Source organism: Neomonachus schauinslandi, chromosome 6, assembly GCF_002201575.2.
Source record: "Neomonachus schauinslandi chromosome 6, ASM220157v2, whole genome shotgun sequence".
In the NCBI taxonomy this organism is placed as follows: domain Eukaryota; kingdom Metazoa; phylum Chordata; class Mammalia; order Carnivora; family Phocidae; genus Neomonachus; species Neomonachus schauinslandi.
Window position 1 is genome coordinate 123,874,324 of NC_058408.1, and position 27,111 is coordinate 123,901,434.

The 27,111-nt window shown below is 46.7% G+C and overlaps 1 protein-coding gene across 1 annotated transcript in view; it reads right to left on the reverse strand.

Moving 5' to 3' along the window:
• Positions 1–22,079: 22,079 nt before the first annotated feature.
• The window catches only part of ARHGAP19 (Rho GTPase activating protein 19), a 37,784-nt gene continuing 32,752 nt past the window's right edge, over positions 22,080–27,111 (reverse strand). Inside the window, exons 10-12 of the mRNA XM_021699870.1 lie at positions 26,554–26,664; positions 25,934–26,012; positions 22,080–22,136 (exon numbers count right to left, since the gene is read on the reverse strand). Coding sequence (XP_021555545.1) covers positions 22,126–22,136; positions 25,934–26,012; positions 26,554–26,664 — 201 coding nt within the window. The 3' untranslated portion in view covers positions 22,080–22,125. The remainder of the gene's footprint in view (positions 22,137–25,933; positions 26,013–26,553; positions 26,665–27,111) is intronic.

The following is a 27,111-nucleotide window of genomic DNA, read 5'->3' on the forward strand; positions in this document are numbered from 1 at the left end:
AAGAACATTTCTCTCGGGGATGACAAGTACATGGTGGGCAGGCTGCCCTTATCCCTCCCTGGTCCCTCACTACTGATTAACCACCGTTCTCCTTCTCACTGAGCTTAGCTTCAGAACGTTCCCCAATGCAGCACTCCGGCCAGGTTGCTCTGAAGCAGAAACTGTTAGCATCTCCTCATGTGCACACACAAGCACTTTAATTAAGATACGCCATCATCTTCGATTCATTTGGCCATGCTTTGGGGAAAACCTGGCTTCTACTCCCTGACCGGTGGCAACATCCCTGCCTTCCAGGTGCGGTTCCCAGGAGGAAATGCCTTTGGAAGAGCAGGCTCAGAAGCTGGAGAACGAGAGCCAGAGGGACACACAACTATCCCAGGGTGAGGTGATGAACTCAGCGCCGCAGGTAACACTGAGGCCTGGTAAAGGCTACAGTTTGACTGGGGCCCATGTTACCATGTAGAACAAACTGGCTTTTCTCTAGTAGCAGGGAACAGAGAGGACAGGAGGGAAGAAAAGGCTGGACTACAGGAAATGACAGCCTCTTGATTTGTGCAAAGTCTTCTAGCAGCTGGAAACACAGCCTCCAAGTTAGGTCTTATCAGGGATGCTAACTTCCTGTTCACTCTTCACAGCTTCCAAAATCCCCTCCATCCTCCATCAGACAACCATGTGATCTGGACAGAGTGGGAATACCCACCCCATTTTAAATAAGAAAACCGAGGCTCAGAGATCAGAGATGTATGACCCACAGACACCCTGCTAGCCAAGTAAGGGATTCAGAATTCATCCCCAGCTCTGACTTCCTCCTAAGCCCATGCTCCTTTTTTGTCTTTTCCTTTAAATTTTTATTTTTACATCAAAGCTATACATGCACCAAAATGGTCAAATCATTCTGTAAGACTGGTTATGAAAATGGCAGGTGTCCCCATCCCCTACCACCACCACCACTATTTCCCCTCCTGAGAGCTACCAACTTTCATCTCTTACAACTGGTCTTGTTGTTATTGTTGTTGTTGTTGTTTTTAAGATTTTGTTCACTTGTCAGAGAGAGAGAGAAAAAAAACAGGCAGAGGAGGCAGCAGGCAGAGAGAGAAGCAGACTCCCCACTGAGCAGGGAGCCCAATGCAGGACTCGATACCAGGACCTTGGGATCATGACCTGAGCTGAAAGCAGATGCTTAACTGACTGAGCCATCCAGGTGTCCCACAACTGGTCATTTTGTAATTTATCTCCACAATGTATGAAAATAAATCCACACCGAGTTAAGCCACTGTGGCATTTCAGCATCCTGAGAACACAAAGATCCTACAAGCTTCCAGAAATAGTAAAAATAACATCATCTACAAAGAGCTAGGGATTAGAATGGTCTCAGTTCTCTTGACAGCAACAACATTGGAGCACAGAAGGCAAATTATGAAGGAAAAGGATTCCCAACTTAGAATTCTATACACAGCCGAGCTATCAATCAAATGTGAAGGCAAAATAAAGACATTTTCATATATTAAAGGTCTCAAAATATTGACTTCTCATGTACCGTTTTCTCAAGAAGCTCTCAGAGGATGCCAAACCCTTTACGATGGATCCACAATTACATTGCTGTTATCCCTCTTCTCTTTTCTCCGTCTTTACAGATCTTGAACCTTCAAAATACCCTTTTTCTGTCAATTTAGTAGAATTTTAAGAGAGTGAAAATGAATATATTCAATTATCATTACCCAGAAGTTCTCTGCTCTTTTATTCATTGTTTTTAAAGCAATGGACCCTTTCTTCAAACAAAATCTTATGCAAAAGACAAATATCTAAAACACACCAAAGCAATATTGCTTTGGTTGTGGTATGGTTTCTCTCCATTGGTTAACTGTTAAGAAAGTTGCTAAAAGGGCACCTGGGTGGCTCAGTCGTTAAGCGTCTGCCTTTGGCTCAGGTCATGGTCCCAGGGTCCTGGGATCAAGCCCCGCATCGGGCTCCCTGCTCAGCGGGAAGCCTGCTTCTCCCTCTCCCACTCCCCCTGCTTGTGTTCCCTCTCTGTGTCTCTCTCTGTCAAATAAATAAATAAAATCTTTTAAAATAAAAAAAAAGTTGCTAGAGCTAATTATATGAAAAAGGAATGAGCAAATTAAAACAACACCATTTTGTGCCCATAAATTAATTAATGGATTTAGGTATTGAATATCAGCTACTGTTAGCATCACCCCTTATGTGCACACACACAAAATGACAACACCACATTGTGTGCACTTTTTGATGAAGGAACACACCACCACCTATAGTTGCCAAAAAATCACAACCTGAATTGATCAGGCCTCTGTATCCTACTACCCATTTATTGGAAATACAGATACTGAACTACATGCATCACCACTATGCAGTCAGCAAAATCCGGACTGGGGAAGGTCAACTGGTCCAATGCCTGGGATCTTCAACATAAAATTAAAAGAGGGGGGAAAAGGGATGGAGGGAGAATCTTTGGGTTAAAAGAGACTTTAAAGATATATCAAATAAAAAAAAAGTAGGTAAGTACACACCCATGTTCACAGCAACATCATTCACAATAGCCAAGAGGTAGAAGCAACTCAAGTGTCCACCCACAGATGAATGGATAAACAAAATGTGGTACATACATACAGTGGAACATAATTCAGCCTTAAAAAGGAAGGAAATCCTGTCACATGCAGCAATGCAGATGAACCTTAAGGACATTAATGCTGAGTGAAAAAATCCGGTCACAAAAAGAGAAATACTGTGTGGGGCTACTTATATGAGGTAATCGAATTCATAGAGACAGAAAGTAGAATGGAGGGTCCCAGGGGTGGGGGGAAGAGGGACTGGGGAGTTGTTCAATGCGTATGGAGTTCTAGTCTGGCAAGATGAAAAAGCTCCCCAGATGGATGGTGGTGGTGGTTGCACAATGTGAACATGCTTAACACCACTGAACTGTACGCTGTACACTTAAAAATGGTTAAGATGGTGAATTTTATGCTGTGCGTTTTTTATAACAATTTAAAAATTTTATTTAATTTTTAAAAGTGGGTAAGACTAAATGGTAGAGTTTAAGAAGGTGCTTGTGGGTGGCAAAGTCCTAGAGAAATGCGAGGCAGTGATTACCATAAAAGTTGGGACGGGGAACTACTTTTTGGGGAGAGGAAAGGACGTGCCTTTGGGACAGAGCACAGAGAGGCTGTCGTAGCTCCACTTCTTGATCTAGGTGCTGATTTACCAGAGTGGTCACCTTATAAAAATTCACTATGCATTTGTCTTCTGTGGTTTTCTGTATCTGTTTCAAGTATAATTTAAAAGTAAGGAAAAAAAAAAAAAAAAAACCTGAGAAGGAAGAAAGCTAGCTGCTACAATCCTGACTGTCAGCCAACATATTCCGGTAAAACAACCACTTCATCTGAATTAACAGAGGAGAATTTGGGAGCGAGGGAGCCTGAAGCTGGGCCTACCAGCTTTTCCTCACCTCTGCCTTGCTGAATACTTGTGCACAGCCCTGTCTGTACCACATCCCCTCCCTGCATCGGAACCCCAGGTCCTGCGCACGCTCGCCTCTGCCCCTGCCTGCATCTGAACCCCAGGTCCTGTGCACGGCCCCCCTCTGCCCCCTGCCTGCATCGGAACCCCAGGGCCTGCCCACCCTCGCCTCTGCCCCCTCCCTGCATCTGAACCCCAGGTCCTGCACACGCCGACCTCTGCCCCCTGCCTGCATCTGAACCCCAGGTCCTGCGCATGGCCCACCTCTGCCCCCTGCCTGCACTTGAACCCCAGGTCCTGCGCACGCTGGCCTTTGCCCCCTCCCTGAATCTGAACCCCAGGTCCTGCGCACGCTGGCCTCTGCCCCCTCCCTGCATCTGAACCCCAGGTCCTGCGCACGGCCCGCCTCTGCCCCTGGGGACTTTTCTCACAGAGCTAAAACAGCTGAGCTCTGCCAAGGGTCACAGGGAACGGACACAGCAGCATGACAACCCAGGGTCTCCCCTCCCAATGAGTGCACAAAGTTAAGACTCTGATGCCTTTGTTGTCAGCTGTCAAATTTCATTTTCTGGTTCCCAAATTCTCTACTGTGAATTCTGCTAAAATCTTTGTGCCACCATAATGTGCCGTCACCGGGTCAGGATTAGAACAGCTTTCTGTCAGCCTGTGGCGATAAGTGTCCCAGCATGGGGTCCCTGGTGCTCACGCAAACACAGCCCCTGGCGTGCACAGGACGATGCTGTGGGTAAGAATGCAGCTCTTGTTCAGACTGCCTGGGTCCAGATCTGGGCCCTGCCACCTGACCTCACGCAACAGGCTACTTAGGATCTCTGGGCCTCTGTTTCCCCATAAGTGAAGCAGGGCGTTGTTACAGTATTTATTCTCTGGGGTTGGTACAGGGCCTCAATAAGCTGCAATACGTCAAGTCTTTGAAAAGAGAGCCTGGCTCAGGGTAAGTGCTCAGTGCCTGTCCTCATTTCACTTAAGGACACAGCCCCAGGCTCACAAGAGCCAGGAGGAAAAACAGGGAGGAGGGGAATTTATCCATCTACTGACCTTTCCCGTGTCCTGGAGATGGGGGAGCTCGAGAAGTCTTGCTGCTTCCAGACCTAATTGTCCAGCTGCCTGGCTGAGTTCATACCTCAAGCTCAACATGACTGAAAACCCAATTCATGAGCTCCCCTGCCCCTCTCCTCCAGCCTGATCCTCTTCCAGTGTTTTCTATCTGTCTGAACAGCAGTAGTTTCTATGCAATTCAATGAGCCAGAAACCTGAGGGGCGCCCTGTACTCTTCCCTCTTCCTCACCTCACTGCTGACCCGTCTCCACGACACATGGACCTCACCTTCTAAGCACATCACAAAATCACTCCCCTGTCTCCCACTCCCTGCCATCTCCCCCTGGGAGCTCATGCCGCATGCCTCTCCTCATCACTACCATGGCCACCATTTAAATTTCCTTCTAGGGTTGTTTGACTAGGATCGGCCTCCCCCACTAGACCAGACGTTCCAAGAGGGCAGGCACCATGCCGGTGTTACTGAACATTGAGTATGCACCAGCTTTTAGCACATGCTGGCCCATCACGGGTGCTCAGTGAGGATACACAGAGTGAAATAAATACTAGAGTTAAAAAGGAACCCGCTTCCCTCATTTACATGCTGTGGCCCAAGGGAGCCTGCCACCTCTGCAGCCCTTAGGTCCTTCCCTATAGGAGCCACATCACCTCTCTTCACCTGCTCCCTTCCATTTCACCTGCCTTGCCCGCCCCTCAGAGCCTCCACACCAAATGCGGTGGACCTAGATTGTTTCCTTGAACTGAGGCAGCCATGGAAGCCTGGCCCCTCTGGCCCCACTGAGCCAAAACCTTCCCTGCAGTCCCCACCCCCACCCCTGGCAAGCCAGTGAGTTTGGGTACTTCCCCAAAGGTAGGAGGAAAGACACAGAACCACAGTCATCTGAAGAACCTTGCTCCGTCGCAGAACCTCCTTCTCCCTCGCTGCTCTGACGGCTGGAGCAGAGGGAGGGCCCAGAGTCGCTTGTTCAGTGAGTACTTACTGAGCACCTGCTACGGCCAGGCCCCGAAGGAGACGGTTGGGGCAGCTAGGTGGACAAACATGGCAGATGCAGCCAACAGCCATTCTCCCCTTCCTCCTCGCCAACAAAACCAATTTTGTTCAGTCCCCTGCCCCAGATCCCTGGGGTGGGGGGCACTTTATTCCTCTCGTAGATGCTGGTTTATCAAAGGGCATATGACAATTTTAGCCGAGGGAACTTGAGGGGAAGTCTGCTGGGGAGCTGCTAGGAAAGTTTCCTCACTCTTACAAGGGGAGATAAACAAGAAACACCTCCTCCTCAGGCCTACACTGGGTGATGCCTGCAGCCGGGGCAGCCACCTCAAGACCTGGAGGGAAGTGGACGACACGCTGAGCATGGCAGGCTGACAGACAGGAAGAGCCTAGATCCTTGACGACACCGTTGAGCTTCTGAATCCACCGCCCTGGTCTATCACGCAGTGATGAAAGCCTTCACGGTTTAAGCTATCCTCCGGTGAGTTTTCTGTCCCTTGCAGCCCAAAGCCACCTAGAGGGGCGGCACAGGCAGTCAACACTTCCTGAGCAATTGTGGGACAGCAGGCACTGAGTGGTTCTCTCTCAGTATCCCTCTCTCAGCTCTTCCCACTCCTGCCCGAGAGCTGGACTCGGTCGAGCCCATTTTACAGCCGAGGAAGCTGAGACACAGAGGTGTGACAGAGGACAACTTGCTGTGTCACACATGCCGAATGCAGGTGCCAGCACACTTGGAACCAAAACCCAGTCGTCGGCCCTCCTCCTGCCACACCAGCAGAGCCGGCAGGTTTGACCGCTGTGTTGGTCGGAACTCTCCGTTACCAGTGTAACGGGTGGGAGCCAGCCAGCCTAAGCTTCAGAGGCAGGTACTGGCTCTGCTCCCAGCTGCAGACAGGGCAAAGAGATGGCTGGATCCAGGAACTCAGAATCCATTCCCTCTCGTCTTTGCTTCTCTCTGACACCGTGCCTTCAGACCAGCCCCCTGCTAGGCTGGAATCATGGCCACCAGCAGTCTTGGTCTCACATCCCAACAGCCAAGGGCCAAAAAGGACAGAGGCCTCACTCTCCCCAGTTTGAGTTTTATCAGCCAAACTTGGGCCCCATGCCTTCACTGTAAGTCTGGATCCTGAGTGCCACTTTCGGGTTCTGTGGCTTGGCCACTCCAACCTCTCTATGCCTCAGTTTGCCGGTCCTGAACTAAGGACTTCACTGGGCTGTGGCGAGTGTCATTCATGTGTCCAGCAAACACTTCACTTCGTGCACGCCAGCTACGAGTCAGGCAGCACAGGAGGTGCTGGGGCTACAGTAAAGGATAATGAGACCCAACCCCTGCCCTCGTGGAGTTTACAGTCTAGCAGGAAAGAAAGATATTAAATAAACAAATGCGGGAATGAATATCTCTGTTACAACTCTGCTAAGTGTTCTAAGGGACAAATACAGAGCACAGTGGGAAAGAAAGAAAGGAACCAAGCTCAGACTGAATGCATAGCATTAGAAAGCCTGACTCTGGGCATGGAGTAAGCATTCAAGCCTAGGGTAGCTATTACCTAGGTTTTCCCCTGGCATCTTCCCAGTCACCTCATGCCCACAGTGACTTACTGCGAGGAGAAGAGCTAGGTGAACTGGTGGCCCTGCTCTCCATCGCTGCAACCAATTATAAGCCTCCTAGGGGATGAAGCGCAAGGGTGACGCATGCATTGGGACAGCACGAGTACAGCAGGTCCCAGTTCCTGGTGGATGGCACACACCCAGCTCTCGGCAGCCCCTTCCTGGCTCTGGCTGAGGCTCCAGGGGCTTCTCAGGCTCCAGGGTCTCCCAGGCTCCTTCCACTGGCTCTGTGTCAAACCCTAAATGAAGGAGGGCTGGAGAGAGATTTACTGCGTAACAAGCCAACTTTCCATTCACCATTGCCAGGCTGTGCTGTCCCCACAGCTCCTGGCCACAGGGACAAGGGCCCTGCCCCTGCCCCAAGCCTCTGGGCTGTCTAATCATGTCCTGGTGACCGCGTCTGGAGGGACTGTTTGCGAAAATCTCTTTGTGATCAGAGGATGTGTCTGTAGAACACACTCAGGCCCCTCTGGGGTTCCACTCCCATCTCTCTTGTACAGACATACTGTTTTTTCAGAGAAGAAGAGCCAAGAGCTGCTAGGTTAGACTAATTGCCACAAATGCTGACTCCATTCCTAAATCCCATCATCGTTGCCATGAGCCCAGCTCAAGCCCTCAGGACCCTAATCTGGACCGTGGTGCCAGCCCATCTGACCTCCCAGTCCCCAGCTCTTCTTCTGCCACCGTGGAGACAGCCAAAGGGGCTGCCTGGCAAACACATCACCCCTCCATTTGCCACCTTCCATGGTTCTCTGGATCTGAACAATCCAAACCAGCCCCCTTAATGTGGCCAACAAGGCCCCCTGTGATCTTGCCCCCCTAACATTTCCAACTGTGTGTTCTCAGGAAACCATGCAGGGTTTTCTACTGTGTATGTGTAGGGGGGTTAGCACCCCAGCCCCCACATTGTTCAAGGGTCAACTGTACTCAGAGGTACCCCAAAGTTGCAGATATAGCTCTTCTGCCCCTACTTTGTAGCAGCAACCCAACTTCCCTTTGGTTCAGAGGCACAAGGAGCCCAGCATGACTGGGTGGCAGTCTCAATTCAATGGACTCATTGCTGTGTCCCCTGATGGAAGCATACCTCCATCACAACTGAGGCCTTCAAACCAGCTAAGCTCCAAGTTTCTGCAGGTAAGTTAGAGTGACTTGCCTCAAGGTAACTTGACTAACTTAACTGACCTTAACTGAGGGTAGATTAGAGGACAAGGAAGGGCCCTCCCCCTCCCACCCCTGATTGCTTCCATCAGGCCAACTGCTTCCAGGTTACAGGGCATGTGATAAGACTAGTGAATTCCCATGAGCACAAATCTGTTACTCTGAAAGTAGATCCCCCCTGGTCAGAAGCAACCTTGTGTAGAATACCAGGACAGTGCATGAGGGATTCTGTGAGCACACAGATGGTTAAGCTGTGGAAGTATTTCAGGAAAGGGTGGAAATCCACATCCAGAATAAGTGTTTATTCCAGTGATGACTAAACCGATGCCTTCCATGATGGAAGGGGTCCAGTGCAATCAATCTGCCACTGGATGGCTAGCTGACGGGTCCCCACCACCTTTAGGAACAGTAAGCTTCTAAAGTGTCTGGAGGGCATTTCTTTCCTTCCTTTCCCCATTCATACAATAATTTTCTGAGTGTCCCCCTGTGCCCCGGGCCCAACCCTGTGCTTATCCTGTAAATGGCACAGTAGGGGCTGGGCTCTTGGCCATGGTGTCAGGCTCAGGGTTTTTGTACACAGAGACAGAGAAACAAGACGGCTGCCGCTGCCATCGCTTCTCAAATGGAAGGACGTGATGGAAAGAGCACTGGACAGGGAGCTGGAGTGCCTGACTTCTAGTTCTAGACCAGCCATCAGCCCTCCTGTGATGTGAATAGAGGCACATTGCCTTGCTGACCTCAGTTTCCCCATTCTTAAAACAGAGTGAGGGGCACCTGGGTGGCTCAGTCAGTTAAGAGTTGACTCTTGATTTCTGCTCAGGTCATGATCTCAGGGTCATGAGATCAAGCTCCACATCAGCTTCCATGCTCAGCGAGGAGCCTGCTTGAGATTCTCTCTCCCCATCTCCCTCTGCCCCTCCCCCCCCTCTAAAATAAATAAATAACAATTAGAGTGAAAGCCCCAGGATAGCAGGTACCAGTGGTACCAAGGGGAGGGGGGGGGCGGTGTGGTCAGATCGGTTTCCCTTGGATGCAGGGTTGTTTATGGAGAGTTATTTTGTTTTGTTTTGTTTTGTTTTTAATAATGAACTAGCAGTTGGTCTGCTTTTTATTATCACCAAATACCTGCAATTCCAAAGAGTATCAGTGAAAGAATACTCCTCACCCAAAAGAGCCTTTTGTTTGCCTAAGTTCTAAACAATTGTTACCATTACTATTAAATTGTAGTAATATATATACAATATATTTCTAAATAAGCACATTTTTACTACCTACCTTTTAATAAACAATGGCATTTTACGTGGTTGTCAACTTGGAGCAATCCCAGTTATACAACTGGCCCCAGACACACACAGATCCAGCTGCAGGTGTTTATTTCTAGAGTACGTTCATAATGGTTTGCAATCTTTCAAGCTCACTTCTGGCTAAAATTTAAACAAATAAAGACAGGGAGATTTAAGAGATGTCTCCACCCACCCAACCTCTAACGCCTGGTGCATTAACTGGGGGAAGGTCACCTGCGCCATCTAGTGGTAGAGGTGGTGATTACAGGCACACATGCTTCGTTTGAAAAAAAGAAAGTAAAATGGATCACATGTGGAAATGATAATATTGTGGGGGGTGGGACACAACCAGGAGATTTAATTAGTCAGCCCCAGGGCTGACTGTATCACAGCTTTTTCTAGATAACAGTGAGCAAGTTCCTTCATTTCTCAGGGCCTCTGTTTCCTCATTCTTAAAATGGATTAATGATACCTCTATCACGGAATTGTGATGATTAAAGGTGATAAGGCATATAAAATTCCTGAGACGCAGTGGGTGCTCAGAGCTGATCAAAATGGGAGAAAAACTAGAGCAGGCAGTCTCCCCAGGTACTGTCAGAGGCTCCTGATTTACTTTCCTTTTCCTACACTATTGCTAAGCTGTGGGTGCCATGACTGGGTATTAGCTTCCCTAACTTCGAAGGACCAGTTGCAGCTGCAGCCCTCCTGGGAACCCCACTGGGGGCGGACTGCGTGCCCACACCAGCACCAGCTCACTCCACACTCTGCCAGGCAAGGCTGAATCTGCCTTTGCCTAGGTGTCACCGGGCCCATACACCTGCTCCTCCCCTTCCTACAAGGAGCTGTCCCCTGCCCCTCTGGCCCCCGTATTCCACACCCACAACTGGTCACAAACCGCTCACCCACTGCCACCTCTCCATCGGCAGTTCTCAGGGCGGTCCCTGGACTGACAATATAGCATCCCCTGGGGACCTGTTAGAAATGCAACTCACTAAGCCTCAGACCAACTGACTCAGAAACGCCAGGGGGAGGGCCTAGCATGTTGCTGCATATCCTCCAGGTGGCTCTGACACGGGAAGTTGGAGAACTGCTGCTCTACAAAGTCCCCCACTCCACCAGGCCTATTCCTCTCAGATTCCTGGGGTCAGGTCCCACCTTCTCCTCTGCCACCCCCTCCATCCAGCGACCCCCTATTCCATTATGGAGAAACTCACCCAGCACCTAAAACCATCCTACGCTCTTCCCCTTGCCCACTTCACCTACAGTAATGTTGAGCAAACCTGTCATTAGCAAACCTTCAATATATTTATCACACAAGCAGACCACTTTCCTATTTTCTTGCTCAACATTTTTAACTTTGACACTAATTCAAACATACACTTTATCCTGGTCCTGAAGAATCTATAAATTCAGACAATATGTAAGTTATATTTTTGTTGTGCATTGAAATAAACACTATTAAAATTTAAGCAGTTCAGGGCGCCTGGGTGGCTCAGTTGGTTGGGCGACTGCCTTCGGCTCAGGTCATGATCCTGGAGTCCCGGGATCGAGTCCCGCATCGGGCTCCCTGCTCGGCAGGGAGTCTGCTTCTCCCTCTGACCCTCCGCCCTCTCATGTGCTCTCTCTCATTCTCTCTCTCTCAAATAAATAAATAAAAAATCTTTAAAAAAAAAAATTTAAGCAGTTCATCCAAAGTACCACCTAAATGTTATTTTGGGGGAAACAATGCCTTAAGTGTAGTCTGGCTCTCTCAGAACACACTCAGACCCACCCTGTCCACCCACCCCAGAGCCTGCATGTCCTCTTTGCTTCTCATCTAAATTCCACACTTTTGTCAGTAATACCTTCCTGGGCCACTTAGCACCCCCATTCATCAGCCCTACCCATGACTCTGATACTCCTGAGAACTCCCCATGAAACATCACCAGTTCAAGAAATATATATGGAATGACTCAACTCTGGTCACCCAAGATGTCCACTCCTGCTCCACAGCACCCAAGCCACCAACATTGTATACTCTGCCTAAGCACAACCTCCAGGAAGGGTCCCTGGGCCTCCCCTGCCCCCATCTTTCCACCTTCTCTCTGCACCACCCCCACCTTCTCTCCTGACTTTCCACTCTCACCAAGGCCAAGAGCCAAACACTTAAATAATTTGTACCCAGTTAAAAAGCAATCCCCTGGGGCACCTGGGTGGCACAGTGGGTTAAGTGCCCAACTTGGTTTCCACTCAGGTCCTGATCTCAGGGTTGTGAGATTGAGCCCTGCATCAGGCTCTGCGCTCAGTGAGAAGTCTGCTTGGGTTCTCTCTCTCCATCTTTGTACCCCCCGACCACGCACGCATGCTCTCTCTCTCTAAAATAATCTTTTCTAAAAATTGAAAAAAATAAAAATAAAAAGCAATCCCCTCACGCCCCTCAAAATACACACACACACACACACACACATTCTATCTAAGCATAATATACACAGAGGAAAGTACAAATACTGTAAGTGGACCGCTCAATGAATCCTCACGAACTGAACACACCTGCGTAACCAGCACCTCAGAACTGCCCCATGCCCACTGCCAGTTCATTAGCACCCACTGGCCACCCTCCGCCCAGAGTAACCACTGTCCTATCTTCTCATAGCATACATTCATTTTGCCCATTTTTAAACTCACATAAATGAAATCATACAGTATGGTCTCAGCCATATTGTTACACGTAATCGCCAATCATTGTTCTCATTGCTGTGTACTATTCCACTGTATGAATATTTCGTATATTAGTTTCTCATTCCTCCAGTAACAAACTACCACAGATTTAGTGGCTTAAAACAATACAATACAAATTTATTATCTTACAGTTCTGGAGGTCAGAGGTCAGAAATGGGTCTCACTGGGCTAAAATCCAGGTATCAGCAGGGCTGCATTCCTTCCCAAGGCTCTAGGGAAGAATGTTTCCTCACGTTTTCCAGCTTCCAGCGGCCACCCACATTCCTGGGCTCACGGCCCCTTCCATCTCCAAAGCCGGGAATGATCAGTTGAGTCTCTAATACTGCCACCTCTGGTTCTGACTCTTGCATCTCCCTCTTCCTCGTTTAAGGAACCTGGTCATACATTTGGCCCACCCTAATAATACAGGATAATCTCTTTATTTTAAGGTCAGCGGATTGACCTGTTATTCCCATTTGCTACCTAATGACCCCCTTGCTATGTAACACAACATATGCACAGGACGTGAGCCTTGTCCTGCCTACCGTGTCCACCACGCAGGTATCACTCCACTGCTGATGGGCATCTGGGTAGTTCCAGTACAAGTCTGTTGGTGAGCGTATGTCCGTTGGGTATAAACATATCAGGGGGACAGCCAGGTTATAGGCTAGATGTTCCGCTTTAGTAGATGCTGTTTTTTCCAAAGTGATTGAGCCAATGTAACACTCCCACCAGCCACATATGAATTCCAGTTGTGCTCAGTGTTGCAACACTTGGCATGTCCCATAGCTCTCGCTGACACCAGGGACTTCCTTGCCGCTCTGCCTTTCTTCATGTCTGCAGGGCCCAGCAAGGTTTCACCCTGACCATCCATTCATTTCCATTTCTGTTCCCAGGATGCAAGCAAGACCTTGTTGGCGAAAATGGCCATTTTCAGGGCATTTTCTGATCTAAACCTCGAGTTTGTATGGATACTTGTGGGCACGGGTGGCCATTCAGCTAAACCTACTATTTACAGAATCTTAGGATGACAGCAACTTCAGGGACCACGTGTAGCCCATCTCCCCACTCAGAGCAATTATGTCACATGCACCAGGGTCTCTCGCGCTGCTGTGCCTTTACTTAGGCTGTTGCTCCTGCACCCCAATCCCTTTCCACAGGCTACGTCTCACCACCCCTCATGGCACGTGCCCTCCAGATAAGCTTCCCCGAATCTCTCGGTTGGACTCTATGCCCCTCCCCTCTGCTTCCACAGCACTCAGCACTCCCCACCACCTACCGCACCGTAGTAGAACCCACCATCTCTCCCACTGCACTGCACCACCAGGGCTCCAGCCCTTGAGTCTATCATGCAAGGCCAGAGAGCTCAAACTCACCTGTTTTCATTAGTGATGGGCACCACCGCTACCAGCACATTTTCATCCAGGAAGGAACCGAACAGCTTCTCCACCGGGTAATCATTCCGTTATTGGACAGATCTGATTCAGTTCAGTACATTTACTAAGAGCCTCCTGTGTGCCCAGTGCTGTCCTAGGTATTGCAGAGACAGAAAATAAGGAACAGCTCCTGCCTTCAGGGAACTCGGGCTTCCACAAGCTAGATTCACTCTTTCCTGCCATTGGCCTCAGAAACAGAAACATGTAACACAGGCCCTTCCTCCTCCACATGGGAACACTCAGATACTTAAAGTCAGCCAGGCAGTGAAAGTAGGCATAGTCAACACTCCCAACTGCAAATCAGGCAATGGGATTAGAGGCAAAAGTAACCTCCAGTGATAGAAAGGGGATGGTACCTGGGGCAGGCACATGGGGGATTGACTGCAAAGTGGCATGAGAGAACTTTCTGGAAAGATGGAAATGATGTACTTCTTAATTGGGGTGGTGGTTACAGGGATGTACACATCTTATCACACCATGTGCTTAGAGTTGCTTTAAAAGGAAAGATGGAGTCAAGTCCATTCGGGGGCACTCACGGCCATTCACTGGATGTAGCACCTCATTTCTATCTGTAAATCTCCATTTCTATCTGTAATACATCGTTTGTGAGCTAGTTCCATGACTTTCAGGCCCCTTATTTAAATAAATTCTTACTGTGAACCAGAGACCAAGGAGCCAGCTCCCTGGCTGAAGCAGGTGTGGGCAATCTGGTGGTGTCCTTACAACCCCTTCCCCTCCTCACAATGAGAGGGTGCCACTGTCTCGAAGTCCCAACTAGCTCTGACAGGCGCTGCTTCTATGTCTCTGTTGAGGATTTGCCAAAGGCTAAATATATCCCCTTTTCCTCCATACCATATGGTTTCTAGATTCCTCTGGAAGTCATAGGCTTTTGTGTTCCCACTGAAGAGGGAAGCAGAGACAAGGAAGAGGGCCATGCCTCTCCTCTCCCTTCTCCTCCTCTTCCTGGTTCATTCCACACAATACCAGCAGCTAGTGTTCAAGAAGTGGCTGCAACACGAGACCTCTCATTAATGGTCAACTCCAGTTACATTAAAGTACTTAATAAAACCTGGATTACTGGGTCATTAAGTTTCCGGTAAATCCCAGTGGCTTTTCATCAGGGGGAGGCAGAAGGCCCTGGCCCTAGGCCTCTAAGCTGAACAGAAAAATTAATGGGTCTTTATGCCCAAGATAGTTGGTCATGGGGAGGGAGGTCACATTTCTAATGTTTTCTCTCCTGCCCTGACCAGCCCAACTTCCGCTCATTTTGCTTTCAGAGAATTTATCACTAGTTCCCTGCATTTGGGAATATGAAGACCCTTCTTAACACCCACTTTACAGTTTCTACACTTTACAGCTGCATTTTGATCCACATAGAAACTACAGGACACACACACACACCTTATTATGATTTCATTAACTTAAAAAATATCTTGATGGATCACGACACGGACAAACACTGAAGGGCAGAGTCGCCTCTGGAAGAGGCAGGCAGCGCCTGGTGCACACCTTGACTTTAAGTCCCCTTGCAGTGATCCCATCGGCCCCCAGGGCTGTGCACACCCGTGAGCTGAACCACGCTGAGGCACTCCCGTAGCCAGCCACGGCAGGCAGGGGCCAATCCCAAAAAGGCCAGTGGATAAACCTTTCACCACTTTCTTTGCGACCTTCTGTGCCCTCTCCAGGGTGGTCTCATGACTAAAGGAAAAGAGAAGACATGGCCACAGGTGCCAATGGAGTTGAGGAGCAGGTTGGGGGTGGGGAGAGAAAGGATAGCCTAGGATTAGAGCCCGAGAGGTTCTGGAACATAGCAATATAACATGAGCCATTTATGTAATTTAGTATTTTCTAGCATCCATGTTAAAAAGGTAAAAAGAAACAAAATTAGCTTTAATAATTAGCCCAATATATCCAAAATATCATTTCAATGTGTAATACTTAATAAAAATTGAGACATTTTTACATTCTTTTTTTTTTTTTTTTACTAAGGCTTTGAATTCTGGGGCGTATTTCACATGGAGAGCATATCTCAGTTCAGACTGCCACATTTCAAGTACTCAATATCCACAGCTAGAGGCTACTGTCGGAGAGTGTGTATGAGAAGGCAGAAAGATGAGGAAAGACTCTCCCTAGGCAGTTGCCAGCAGTGGGGGGCTGGGGGGGGGCGGAGGGGAGGTGGTGGTTATGGCGGACACCACCCTCCCGTAGCTCAACAGCACTCCGGACAGACACACCTGCTGTCTCCCAGAGCCAGCACTGAGCACCTCAGGAGAACGTCCTGCACAGACCCAGAGCCCAGCCAGAAGATGCGCGGCCCAGTGTCATACAGAGGATGCCGAGTGGAGCTCGTGGGCCAATCCAGGCCATGGAGGAGTTGCGTTTGGCTCCCACAGTGTTTTTCAATCTCTTGAAGTAGTTGTTGTTTTCATAACCTTAGATTTCCTTCTTGGCTCTTGTAGACCTTGGGTGGGTAACTCCTCTCAAAGACCACAGTTCTTGAAGTCAGGCAGTCCTGGGTGTTAATCTTGACTCTACCACTTTTTAGCCGACAAGGATACATTAAACTCTTGATATGTCTTCTACTATAAAACTGGAGATAGCAATACTTCACGGAGATGTTTGACTTTAGTGAAATAAGGAATTAATTGCCTAGCACAAAGCTTGGTACATAGTAAGTACTCAATAAATGATGGTATTAGTTTTCATTCACAGGAGGCCTGAACTCCTTAGAGCCCCTACCACAGTCCTATTTCAATGTGGGAAAACTGGGAAGTATGTGCACAGCAGGAACTCTCAAAAGCAACCCCACTTACATACACCGATGTTGAGGAACGACTCCTGCACTCACAATTTTGAGACAGTCCGTTTCTCTGTTGCCCGCAGGTCTGGTTCAACTGAATTAAGCAGTCTTCGGTAATAGAGCAGTACAAATTTTAAAAGGCTCGTATCTGGGAATGAAAGGGGAAAGCTAGCATGGATACCAGCGGCCCCTCCTGCCAACCTTCATCCCGCTTCCCAGGTAGAAGACTCTAGGAATCTGGGCACTGGATGCTGCTGGTAAAGATATTAATGACCAACTTGGACCAAGACTTAGCCATTTCCTAACCCCAATTTTTGTTTTTTGTTTTTGTTTTTGCTTTTTAGGGGGGAAACTAAGAGGCTGGGACTTTAAAACATCTGAACAATCCTGATGAACTCTATACCACGACCCTCTAGCCTGGGGTTCAGCCTTCCTTACCATCTCCACCCCCGTATGCTTTTAATTCAGAAATGGAGGTAGGAGCAAAAGGTGGGCAGCCAGCCCTGGGGAACAGAGGCCACAGAACTGGCCCAGGAGGAAGGGGAGACTAAGGAAAACTCTGTTTTCCCATCTTCCCTTTCTGCTGTTTAATGCAGATTTGTTTCTTTATTCCTTTCTACAATTTGCATATTGGTTATGTGCTCAGCGCTGTACTAGGCATTTTGATCCTCTTATTTTTCAAAATAACTCTTGTCCCCTCCACCCCTTTTTCTTTTCTTTCGCATTACTGTTTCCTGTATGCGTCACTCTCAAGAAAAAGACATGGCTCCTTTCTTTACAGTAAATAACAAGTTGGTCCTTGGGGGATTAGAAGAGGGACAGACAGTTCTGAGCAGCAGCTAGAGAGCCAACATGGCAAAAAAAGGAGCACATGGGTAGATAATGGAGCAAAGACAACTGCAGGGTTTTTATTCGTGGTCCAGATTTAAGTAACTCCTTTGTTATCAAAAATAACTATGTCAGCATCAATAACCTGCTGATTATAAAATGTATTCTTGGCAGAGAGAGAGAGAATTAACATCTAATGAATACTTGCCATCTGCCAGGCACTGTGCAAGGCTAGTGGTTCTCAGTATTTTAGTGGTCAAGGACTCCTCTGGGATTCTTGTGAACTATAAAATCCCTCCCTTAGAAAAATTCAAATGTACACAAAATTTTACATAGAATCACAAGGGCAAACAATGTTCCAAAGCACAATCACAGACTCCAGACTAAGACCTTCTGTGCTAAGCCCCTAAGATCTGAGAGCACGTCATTATTGAGACAAGTTACCATTATCCCCACCTTACAGATGAGGGGACATCCCCAAGATCACATACATAAGTGGCAGAAACATTTCAACCAGAGTTGTCTAAACACTACTTGCTGTCCTAGATAAAAATGTCATCTGGTTTTTACTGTTATTATAACTGTCACTCCTTATTTTTAAACAAGGAAATAAGATTATGTGAGAAACTGAAATCTGTGCAAAACATTCTAGACTCAGCCACAGGACATCAGAAAGCTCAGAATTCCCAGGGGTTCCAATCCCATTTCCTATCAGCCAAAAGCCCCACTCCCCCCAGAAAGAAAACAAGCCAAAGAGGTGCTTTTCTTAGACAGGTTTCACAGGACTCAGAACAAGAAGCAACCTGTCAATAATATCTCAATAAAACTGGGGGGGGAAAATTTTTAAGAGGCAACCTCTCCTTAAGACAGTCTATTGGTCAAAATGGGAATTGAGAGACCAGTCAAAGCCTATGGCTATGAACAAAAGAAATTTAATTTCAGAATATTACAGGAATAACAAAGAAAGATAATGCATATGATTGTTTCTTTACAGTTACATATATATATCTGATACATAAAGTCAAATAAGAATGAAATACAAAAAATGGTGAAACAGTTAAGAAACCTTGTTTCTCTTGTTGAACAAGCTCAGGGAGAGCCAAGGGCGACCCCTGTTATGAAGGACCCCGGGCGGGAGTGTTTTTCCCAACGGGCTCTGCCAGTCTCCAAACGTCTGGGGGAGTGCTCAATGGCTCTTCAGCCCCCCTGGCTGTGGCCTCGCACACTCCAGTTTCCATGGCAACCCAAGCACTCAGGCTATTATGTACTCACCTCCTCACTAGCCCCTCCACTGACTCTCCACCAGTGGAAAGATGTCGGTTGGCACTGGCTGTCTAGGAAAGCTAGCTTTTCCGTGGGGTTAATTACCACTGGTTTGAAAAGATTGTGCATTTTAAGGACCCAAATTTTCCCCAAATTCTAGAGCAATCTTGACAAATGCCAGTACCCAGGTTTAGATCAAGGTCCAGTCTTCAGTACAAAAGCTTTGGCGTGGATGGGACAGGGATGAGGCTCTCCCTGGGAAAAGGAGTTCTATTTAGAAAAGACCTTCCAGCATTTGTGTGAGGCCCCGTACGATGGTAAGGAAGCAGCGAGAGTCTAGGGAAGTCCGTTCCCAAAGATGACTTCCCCGGTTATGCACGGGCCACACAGCTGGTCACTGCGGGGCCCAGGTGCAAGGACCACAGGTTCTCCTAGGAGGCAGTATTTAAACCATATCCGAACAGAGGCTCCTGGGAAGGAAGCTGCACAAAACCACCACTACGCGGGAGGAGAGAAAGGCTCTGCTCTGACACTCCAGGACCTGCGGGCTTCCTTACAAGCCAACAGAACGGCCGCCTCTGGATCACCCAGTGGTTACCACAGTCAACAGCCCTCCACTACTCCATTTCCCAAGGGTGCTCCCGAGAAGGCTACTCAGGGTGAGGAGTGGGTGGAGGACCAGCTGCGGGTCAGTACCAGGCTCCTCGAACGTGTGCTGGCACTCAGGTACAGTCAGTATCTTCTAATCCTTCACTGTGGCAGTGGAGTCGTCCAGATTCCCTGGTCCCAGGGCAAAAGTCTATCACTGTAAAAGGTTAGAAACTCCAGTGTCTATGGTTTTCATTGATGTCACCAGGGCAGCTCACTCAGTGATGTGAATCGAGGACGCGCTCTGCGTCCTCACGCCTGTGCCCACTGGCCCAACACTGCCTGTGCTGACACATCAGAACCCGTTACAACTGACCGCAGGAAGAAGGGAAATGTTAAAAGCCATAAAAGGAGGCATTTCCAAAGAGACTGTTCCAACACGAAAAATAAACACAGCAGACTAAAAAAACATCTTATAGATTTAAAAAACTGTTAAATACTGGCTCAAAAATACCTACCCACCAAGTCAAAAGGGAGACAGTACCTTGCTGTGGCAAATGATAAAGGGCTTCTGTCTTTGAGTTCTCCATTAAGATTCCACAGGATTAGAACACTTACATATTACAAGGAAGAAAGTTAGGCTGTTTATTTCTCAAATTTAGATTCCAACTGGATCACAGCTTCTATTTAAAAATGACCTATCTATCACACCCTTTAAGCAAGGGAAAATATATTTAATAAATAACTTAAATGAAACACACATGCCCAAATTCACACATAAAGGGCCCAAGGGGGTGAGCCATACAAAAGCAGTTGCGTGTGGCAAGCATCTCTCTCACTACTCTAGCCCCGGCACACTACCCTGGGATACCAATGCCATTCAACCAAAGAAAGTCTCCTAAATCTCAGCTACCTCCCTCAAATAGAACCCCAGGACAAACCTGATGACAGGAAGGTATCAGGTCACTGCTCTGCTCTCTCCACCCAATGCCACGCCACCCTGGGATGAACCACTTAGAGAGATAAAGAAAGGAAGTACTGGGTTAAAGGAGATCACTATTTCAGTCTGGTCCTATCAAAAGCAGTCTCTGTCTGCACCCACTGGTAGCTGGTGCTTATTTTCTCAATAAGGAAAAGCCAAATAGAAACCTACACAAATAAATTTGCTAACAAGTATTTTTAAGAATGACATAAAAATGCTCTAGACAAAGGAGCCTCTAAGAGGCTTACACTCCTCACCATCTATTGTTCACAATCCATCGAGTCGGAAGGCCGAATTTTACACTTCTCTTCACTATAGCTGTTACAGCAGCCAATGAAACAGGAAGTATGGAAGAGAGACTGACAGCTGGACACAAAACCAAACTGTGCTCTCCCAGTGTCATCCTCCGTTTCAGCAGAAACGCAGCTTTTTCAAGAGTTTAAAGATGGTCGGCAAGTCCCACTTTGCTGGGCAGCTGCTCCCCCGCAGAGCCTGACTCGGCTCTGGCACGGGGTGAGGGCGGCTACACAGCCCCACAGAGCAGGCCCGCTCCAAATGCTCTCGCCCGCCACACGGTGCTCTCTAGGCAGGTGAGTGTTTACACCAGATCAAAGCCACGTCGCTGCTTACCTCAAACACACGTGAACATCCCCAACCCAGTCAAAGCCCCAGCCCCACCTCCAAACGACTCCTATGCCCATTCTGACAAGGAGAGGGGAGGTGCGGCAACCCGAGAAGGCTACTCAGGGTCCTCAAACACTGGTGCTAAGCCACAACCGCTTCCAAAGGAGAACGTGCTCTTTCAAATCCTCTCAGCCCTGCAGAGAGGGATGCTCCCTTCCTCCCTGGGACTCCAGCTTGCTCCCAGCAGACAGTCTAGCCTGCATACCTGATCCCTTAGAAGGATGCAATATAATCCCACCCACGAGGAGCTACCCTGGACATAAAGCCAGCTGGCCCCAACCTAGCCACACCCCAGAGTTTCCAGTACATTCAGATATTTCAGCAAATCTCTATCGAGCCGCCGGTGACTTCCCTTGGGTCACAGTGATTTGGCACAGAAGTACCAGAGGTGTTTTAGGCAAAGGGAGACTGAATGAAGATAAGTTCCGCAACCACACAATTACTTTGGCATCACTGAGGAAAGGGGAAGAGAGGCAAGGGAAGGAGGAGGGACAAAGTTTAATAACTGACATTTGTGAAAATATGCTATCATCCTGAATTCTCCTTTTTCAATAACGCAGGTCAAATACCCCGCAATCTCAGGTCCAAGAAATAATTTTTGTATTTCCAGGAAAGCTGTAGTTCTTTGCACACAAATGGCATTGAGGAATATGGCCTCATGAGATAAAGAGCTTTCCCAAAGCTTACAGTGAAAAAAAAGGGAAAGACATCTGTCTTAGACACAATTTAGATGACCTATCCAAAAAATGGCTTTAAAAAAACAAACAACAGATAAACAAGAAATAACCAAAATACCGCCCATACTATCAAAACAGAGAAAAGCCCCAAGTATCAGTTAAAAAAAATATCAATCCACCAGGACTGACAGTACTTAAAAAAAAAAAAAAAATCACTGGTAGTTGAGCACAACTTTCATATTTTTAAAAATAGTGTCTGCTTAAACAAATACATGGAATGAGCACTAGAGCCCACCTGGTTCTGCCCATTTACTGTGCTGTGTGAGCTGGCTGGCTGGTTAGTGGTTTCCCCATAATGTTTTCAGAGAGAGAGAAAGAGAGAGATGCCAGCACCCATTCAGAAGAGTCAGCAGACATTATCCAGTGAGTGGGGTTAGAGGTATCAGTCAGGTCATAGGATTAGTTGACTTTCACAATACAAAACGCAGCAAGCTGCAAGTCCAAGCTTCTCTGTGAGCAGTAATGATGCCTGGCTCACTAAAGAGAAAGTTCCAGGTGGACAACAGGAGCACTCTGGATCCTTCAGAGGAATCCTAGGTTGAAAGAAAAACAAGAACATTAAGCACATTTATAAATATTTCTTTTTGCAAACATCCCACCTGAAAGCTAGAGAAGCTATACTTAGTATTTTCTACAAACTGAGAGTTAAAGAGCTTAACGGAGAATTTATGACTTTCTACCAAGTAAACACCACCTTGTCCATGTGCCCTAATCTCAGTTCATTAAAACAACTTAATGGCAGTAACAGCTACCGCTGTGCTAAGTACATATTTTGCGCCAGACTCTGAGTTCCTTTTGTACATGACCTCACTTATCTTCACAACAATCTGTGCATGAGATAGTGCTCTTGCCATGTTACAGGGGAAGAATCTGAAGCCTACACAAGTTAACTTTCCCCAAGATAAATAGATATACGCAGCAAAGCTGGGAGTTGAAACCAAGCCTAACTGAACGCAGAGCTCATGGCTTTACCACCACTACGCCTCTCAGCAGCGAATGCTTACTAAATGCCTACTAGAGGTAAGGCACTCTCAGAGGTAGAGGTAGAAGTAGAGGTAGGGTACTCAGTACCGGGAGGAAGAGAACAGAAGATAGGAGGTCACAAATGTATTCTTAAGTCTGGCCCTTGTCTTCCAGGAGAGAAACTAGCTACAGATATCAGACAATACATGTGAAGTAAATAACTACAATAAATCATACTAAATGTCAACATTTTAGTACCATCAATAAGAGTTCAAAGGAAAACGTACATCTGGCTGGCTTAGCCAAAGGTTTCAAAGAGGACGTGTGGTTTAGGTTGGGCTTTGAAGAATGGATAAGATTCTCACTACTCAAAATAATGCCCGTTAATAAGAAGATGCTAAATCGGCAGTTCTCCTCTGGGGGTGAATTTGCTCCCTCCTCCCCAGGGGACACTTGGCGATGTTTGGAGGCATTCTGGTTGTCAAAACTGGGGAAAGAAGGGTACTACTGGCATCTAACGGGTAGAGACCAGGGGAAACTGCTAACCATGGTACAATGCACAAGGCAGCTCCCCACGACAAAGAATTATCTGACCCAAAATGTCCAGTGCCACATTGAGAAACCCTGTGCTAAAGAAATGTCTTTTGGGAGTGTAATCTTGATGATGATAATAAAATTGCATTATTTCCCTCAAATAATACTCCTTTTACAAAATCACCATCAAAAACCTCTAGTTAATATTCACTGTATAGAAGAATTAGACGGCAAGTAAGTGGATCTGTGGCCTTGGAAACTGGAAGAGAGTTCAGATCTGGAGATGCAGGTCTGGGAGCAGTTATCCTACAGAGAAAATAGAGCTGTGGGTTAACCCAAGCTGCTAAGAAGCAAAAATCAAGAGCAGAGATAAGCAGAGAACTCAAGATAGAACACTTAAAAACACAAAGAGGAGGGGCACCAGGGTGGCTCAGTCAGAGGAGCGTCCAACTCTTGGTTCCACTCAGGTTGTGATCTTGTGGTGGTGAGAGTGAGCCCTGCATTGGGCTCCGCGCTCAGCACGGATTCTTCTTGTCCCTCCCCTTCTGCTCCTCCTCAACTCCACTCGCGTGCTCATTCTCTCTCAAATAAATAAAATCTTAAAAAAAAAAAAAAAAAAAATGAAGAGGGGAGGGGTAGGCCAGCAATTTTAAGCTACCACAGAGGTGGAAAAGAATTCACAAGGAAGAACAAGACTAGGGTAGCATCATGACAGCCAAGGCAGGCCTTTCAGGATGTAGGAAGTGACCAAGGAGAGAGAAGAATGAAAATGCCACTGTCTAATCCAATCCAAAGTGTTCATTATGTGTGGGCCCCCACTTTTCTGCATCACTTTTTTTTTTTTCTCTCAATTTTTAAGTAGGCTCCATGCCCAAAGTGGGGCTTGAACTCATGACCCTGAGATCAAGAGTCATATGCTCTGTTGACCGAGAGACAGCTGGGCACATCTGATTCACTCACATGTTTGAGAATCTAATAAAACTATATGTCTGTCCTCCAGAAAAATGTACATAGGCACCTACACATAAAATGACATCAACAATACCAGGAACTTGATCAGAGCCCTTAGGAGGTCCACACATAACAGCTCAAGAATCCCTGCTCTAAATCTTCTGCTAAAATATGAACTTGGCTTATTTCTTTAATGCATTTCTCTCTCCTGAAAGTATAATTGTCAATATAAAAAGACTTACCATTTCTTGATTCTTTTCTATTTTAAAGATTTTATTTATTTATTTGAGAAGAGCAAGAGTGAGAGAGTCACAGAGGGAGAGGGAAAAGCAGACTCCCCGCCAAGCAGAGAACCCAACGCAGGACTCGATCTCAGGACCCTGGGATCATGATCAAAGGCAGATGCTTAACTGACTGAGCCACCCAGGCGCCCCTCTTCATTATTTTCAAAAATGAGAGCCACAAAAGATGTAACTGATAAAAAAACAATGTATCCCTCAAAAATAACTTACATGTAGTTTTGATTCACGGATACATACGATTCATGATTCACGGATATATATGTAGAAATATTTAGACACGAATAACTCAAACACGTAGAAATATTTAGACACATATAACTCAAACACCCAACTCCCTTCAATCAGACAGACCTGCCTGCAAGTCAGAAGCAAGATGGAAAGAAAAGAGCATTCAGATACTTCATTAAAGGATAAGGAATGAGACTATACTGAAATCTAATCTTCTAGAAAAGAATAAAGATTTATCCATAAGGACTGGACTTTGGTTCTCTTTCTATTGCTGATGTCTCAATAATTACGCTCATGTCTCAGCAGTAAAATGCACATGTCAAACCAGAGATCACTTCATCTGCCACACGAGCCTTAAAAAACAAAACAAGTCTCAGCCAGTTCTCTCTAGTCACAATGATGGCTACTTGTTAATGCTTCTAAAATATTATTTCAATTAAGCCTCATAAGAAATCTGTGAACTCGATATAACTATTATCCTATTTTCAGAGGAGGAGACAGGCTCAGAGAGAATGAATGGTTTTGGGGCACATGGGTGGCTCAGTCGGTTAAGAATCTGCCTTTGGCTCAGGTCATGATCCCAGGGTCAGGGATTGAGCCTCACGTTGGGCTCCCTGCTCAGTGGGGAGCCTGCTTCTCCCTCTCCCTCTGCCTGCCGCTCTCTCTCTCTATCAAATAAATAAAATCTTTAAAAAAAAAAAGAAAGAGAGAGAATGAATGGTTTTCCTGGGCCAGGGGAATGATGACTCAAATCAGGTACAGCAAATACCCTGGTCCTCCCCATGGACCACACGGCTTCTTCAGAGGAAAGGACAGCAGCGGCTGCCTTTTACCAGGAGCCTGGGGCAACCAGCAGTCCCCGCACCAAATAATCTTTTTTGCCCTAAGTATCCTCAAAAATATGTTGTATGATATGATTTGCAGGGTCCATCAGCTGTTTATTAGCTGGAAAGCCTCACTGAATAAACAAGGCCAAAGTCTACACAGAAAAAAAACATAACTATTCCGTGTTTATTGAGCATATTCTTAGCACTTCTGTACTTGGTTTCACAAATTAGTTTACACTTGCTTTTAATTTGCTTAACAAGAATTCTTAAGATTTTTTTCACATGTGACAAATCTGTCCAAGAATGCAGGGACCGTGTGGGTCAGTCTTCACAGCTCTGCCTGTCAGCACCTGGGACAGCGCTGAGTAGATGATCAATAACCATCTGCTGAACAAAGGCAAGGGCAAAGACCCAGCCTGGCAATTGTATGCTGCTTCTGACACTGGGAATTCAAACCACTACTGAGGGACTAGATGCAGAGAGGACTTACGTGGAGTAAGAACACAGAATAAGTACAATCAGTACCTTTTTTCCCCTCTTTCTTCCCCTCAGACCATTTCAATCTTGTTGGTGTCATCGTGACAGCTGGAGAGCCAGAAAATAACTGTAACAAAAACATTTTATAGTGGCTTAAACGCTCTAATGTCATTCCTACAGACAGACTTTACTAACAGAAGAATTATTTGCTTGTTCAGTTTCCATGTGAAGAGTTTTACTGAGGCTGATTATATTTATATCATTATGATATAATGATATTTATATCATTAGTCTTAACTGATTTTATTGCTGGCTTAATGAAGCAGCATGTGTGGGATACCCAGAAGGACTACCCAACAGATAATGCAGTGCCGAGTAGGCCCAGCTCAAATGCTACCTGCCCCATAGAGTCTCCCAGTAAGAACTAGTCCCTCCAGCACTTTTGTTTGCGGAGCTCTTTCACTGTTATTTGTCATCTCCGCATATGACTGGCTTATCCTCCTGGAACTCCACATGTGTTTGTTTTGACCATCAACATAAATGAAAGAATTGAGAAAAAGGCACAGTTGAATGGCCCAGAGAAACACAGTAAAACAGATGACAGTCTATCAATATTTCTCCTTCCTACAAATATACACAAAGAGGAAGTCCAAAGAACAGTATCTTACTAAGTTCATATTTTCTTTGCTGGCTCTCTTCAATTCACCAATGGCTACAGATTCCGGAGTAGGGTATTTGTTTTTCTTTTCTGACATCATCTGATTTCCCAGGACCTTCTGCTGATTTAGGAAGAGAAAATACGTGATTTATAAAGATCTACTATATCTGTATTACAGCCATACTGGTCTTTAAATCTACAGTTTCTTAGTTTAAAAGAATTTCAGATTTCTGATAAATTCTCCCAGGCCATCTTATACAAGGGAGGCCAAAGCATGTTACAAAAAACCCTGAAATCATTGCCTTTCTTTAGGTGATCATTTTTCCTCTATATTTAAAATAGCTGAAATATAAGAAACAGTTTTATAATTGATTTAAACAAGCTAATGCAGGCCAATTACAGTGTGCTTCTGAGACCATTAACAAACAACCCCCACCAGTTATTTACCAGTATAATTTTTGCCCCCAAGACGTGTTGTCTCGGCAGCTGTTAAGAGCCCGCTCCCTACTCAGGGACAGAGTATCCACTCTAAGACTGCTTCCCTATCACGTCCTCACACAGGATTAGA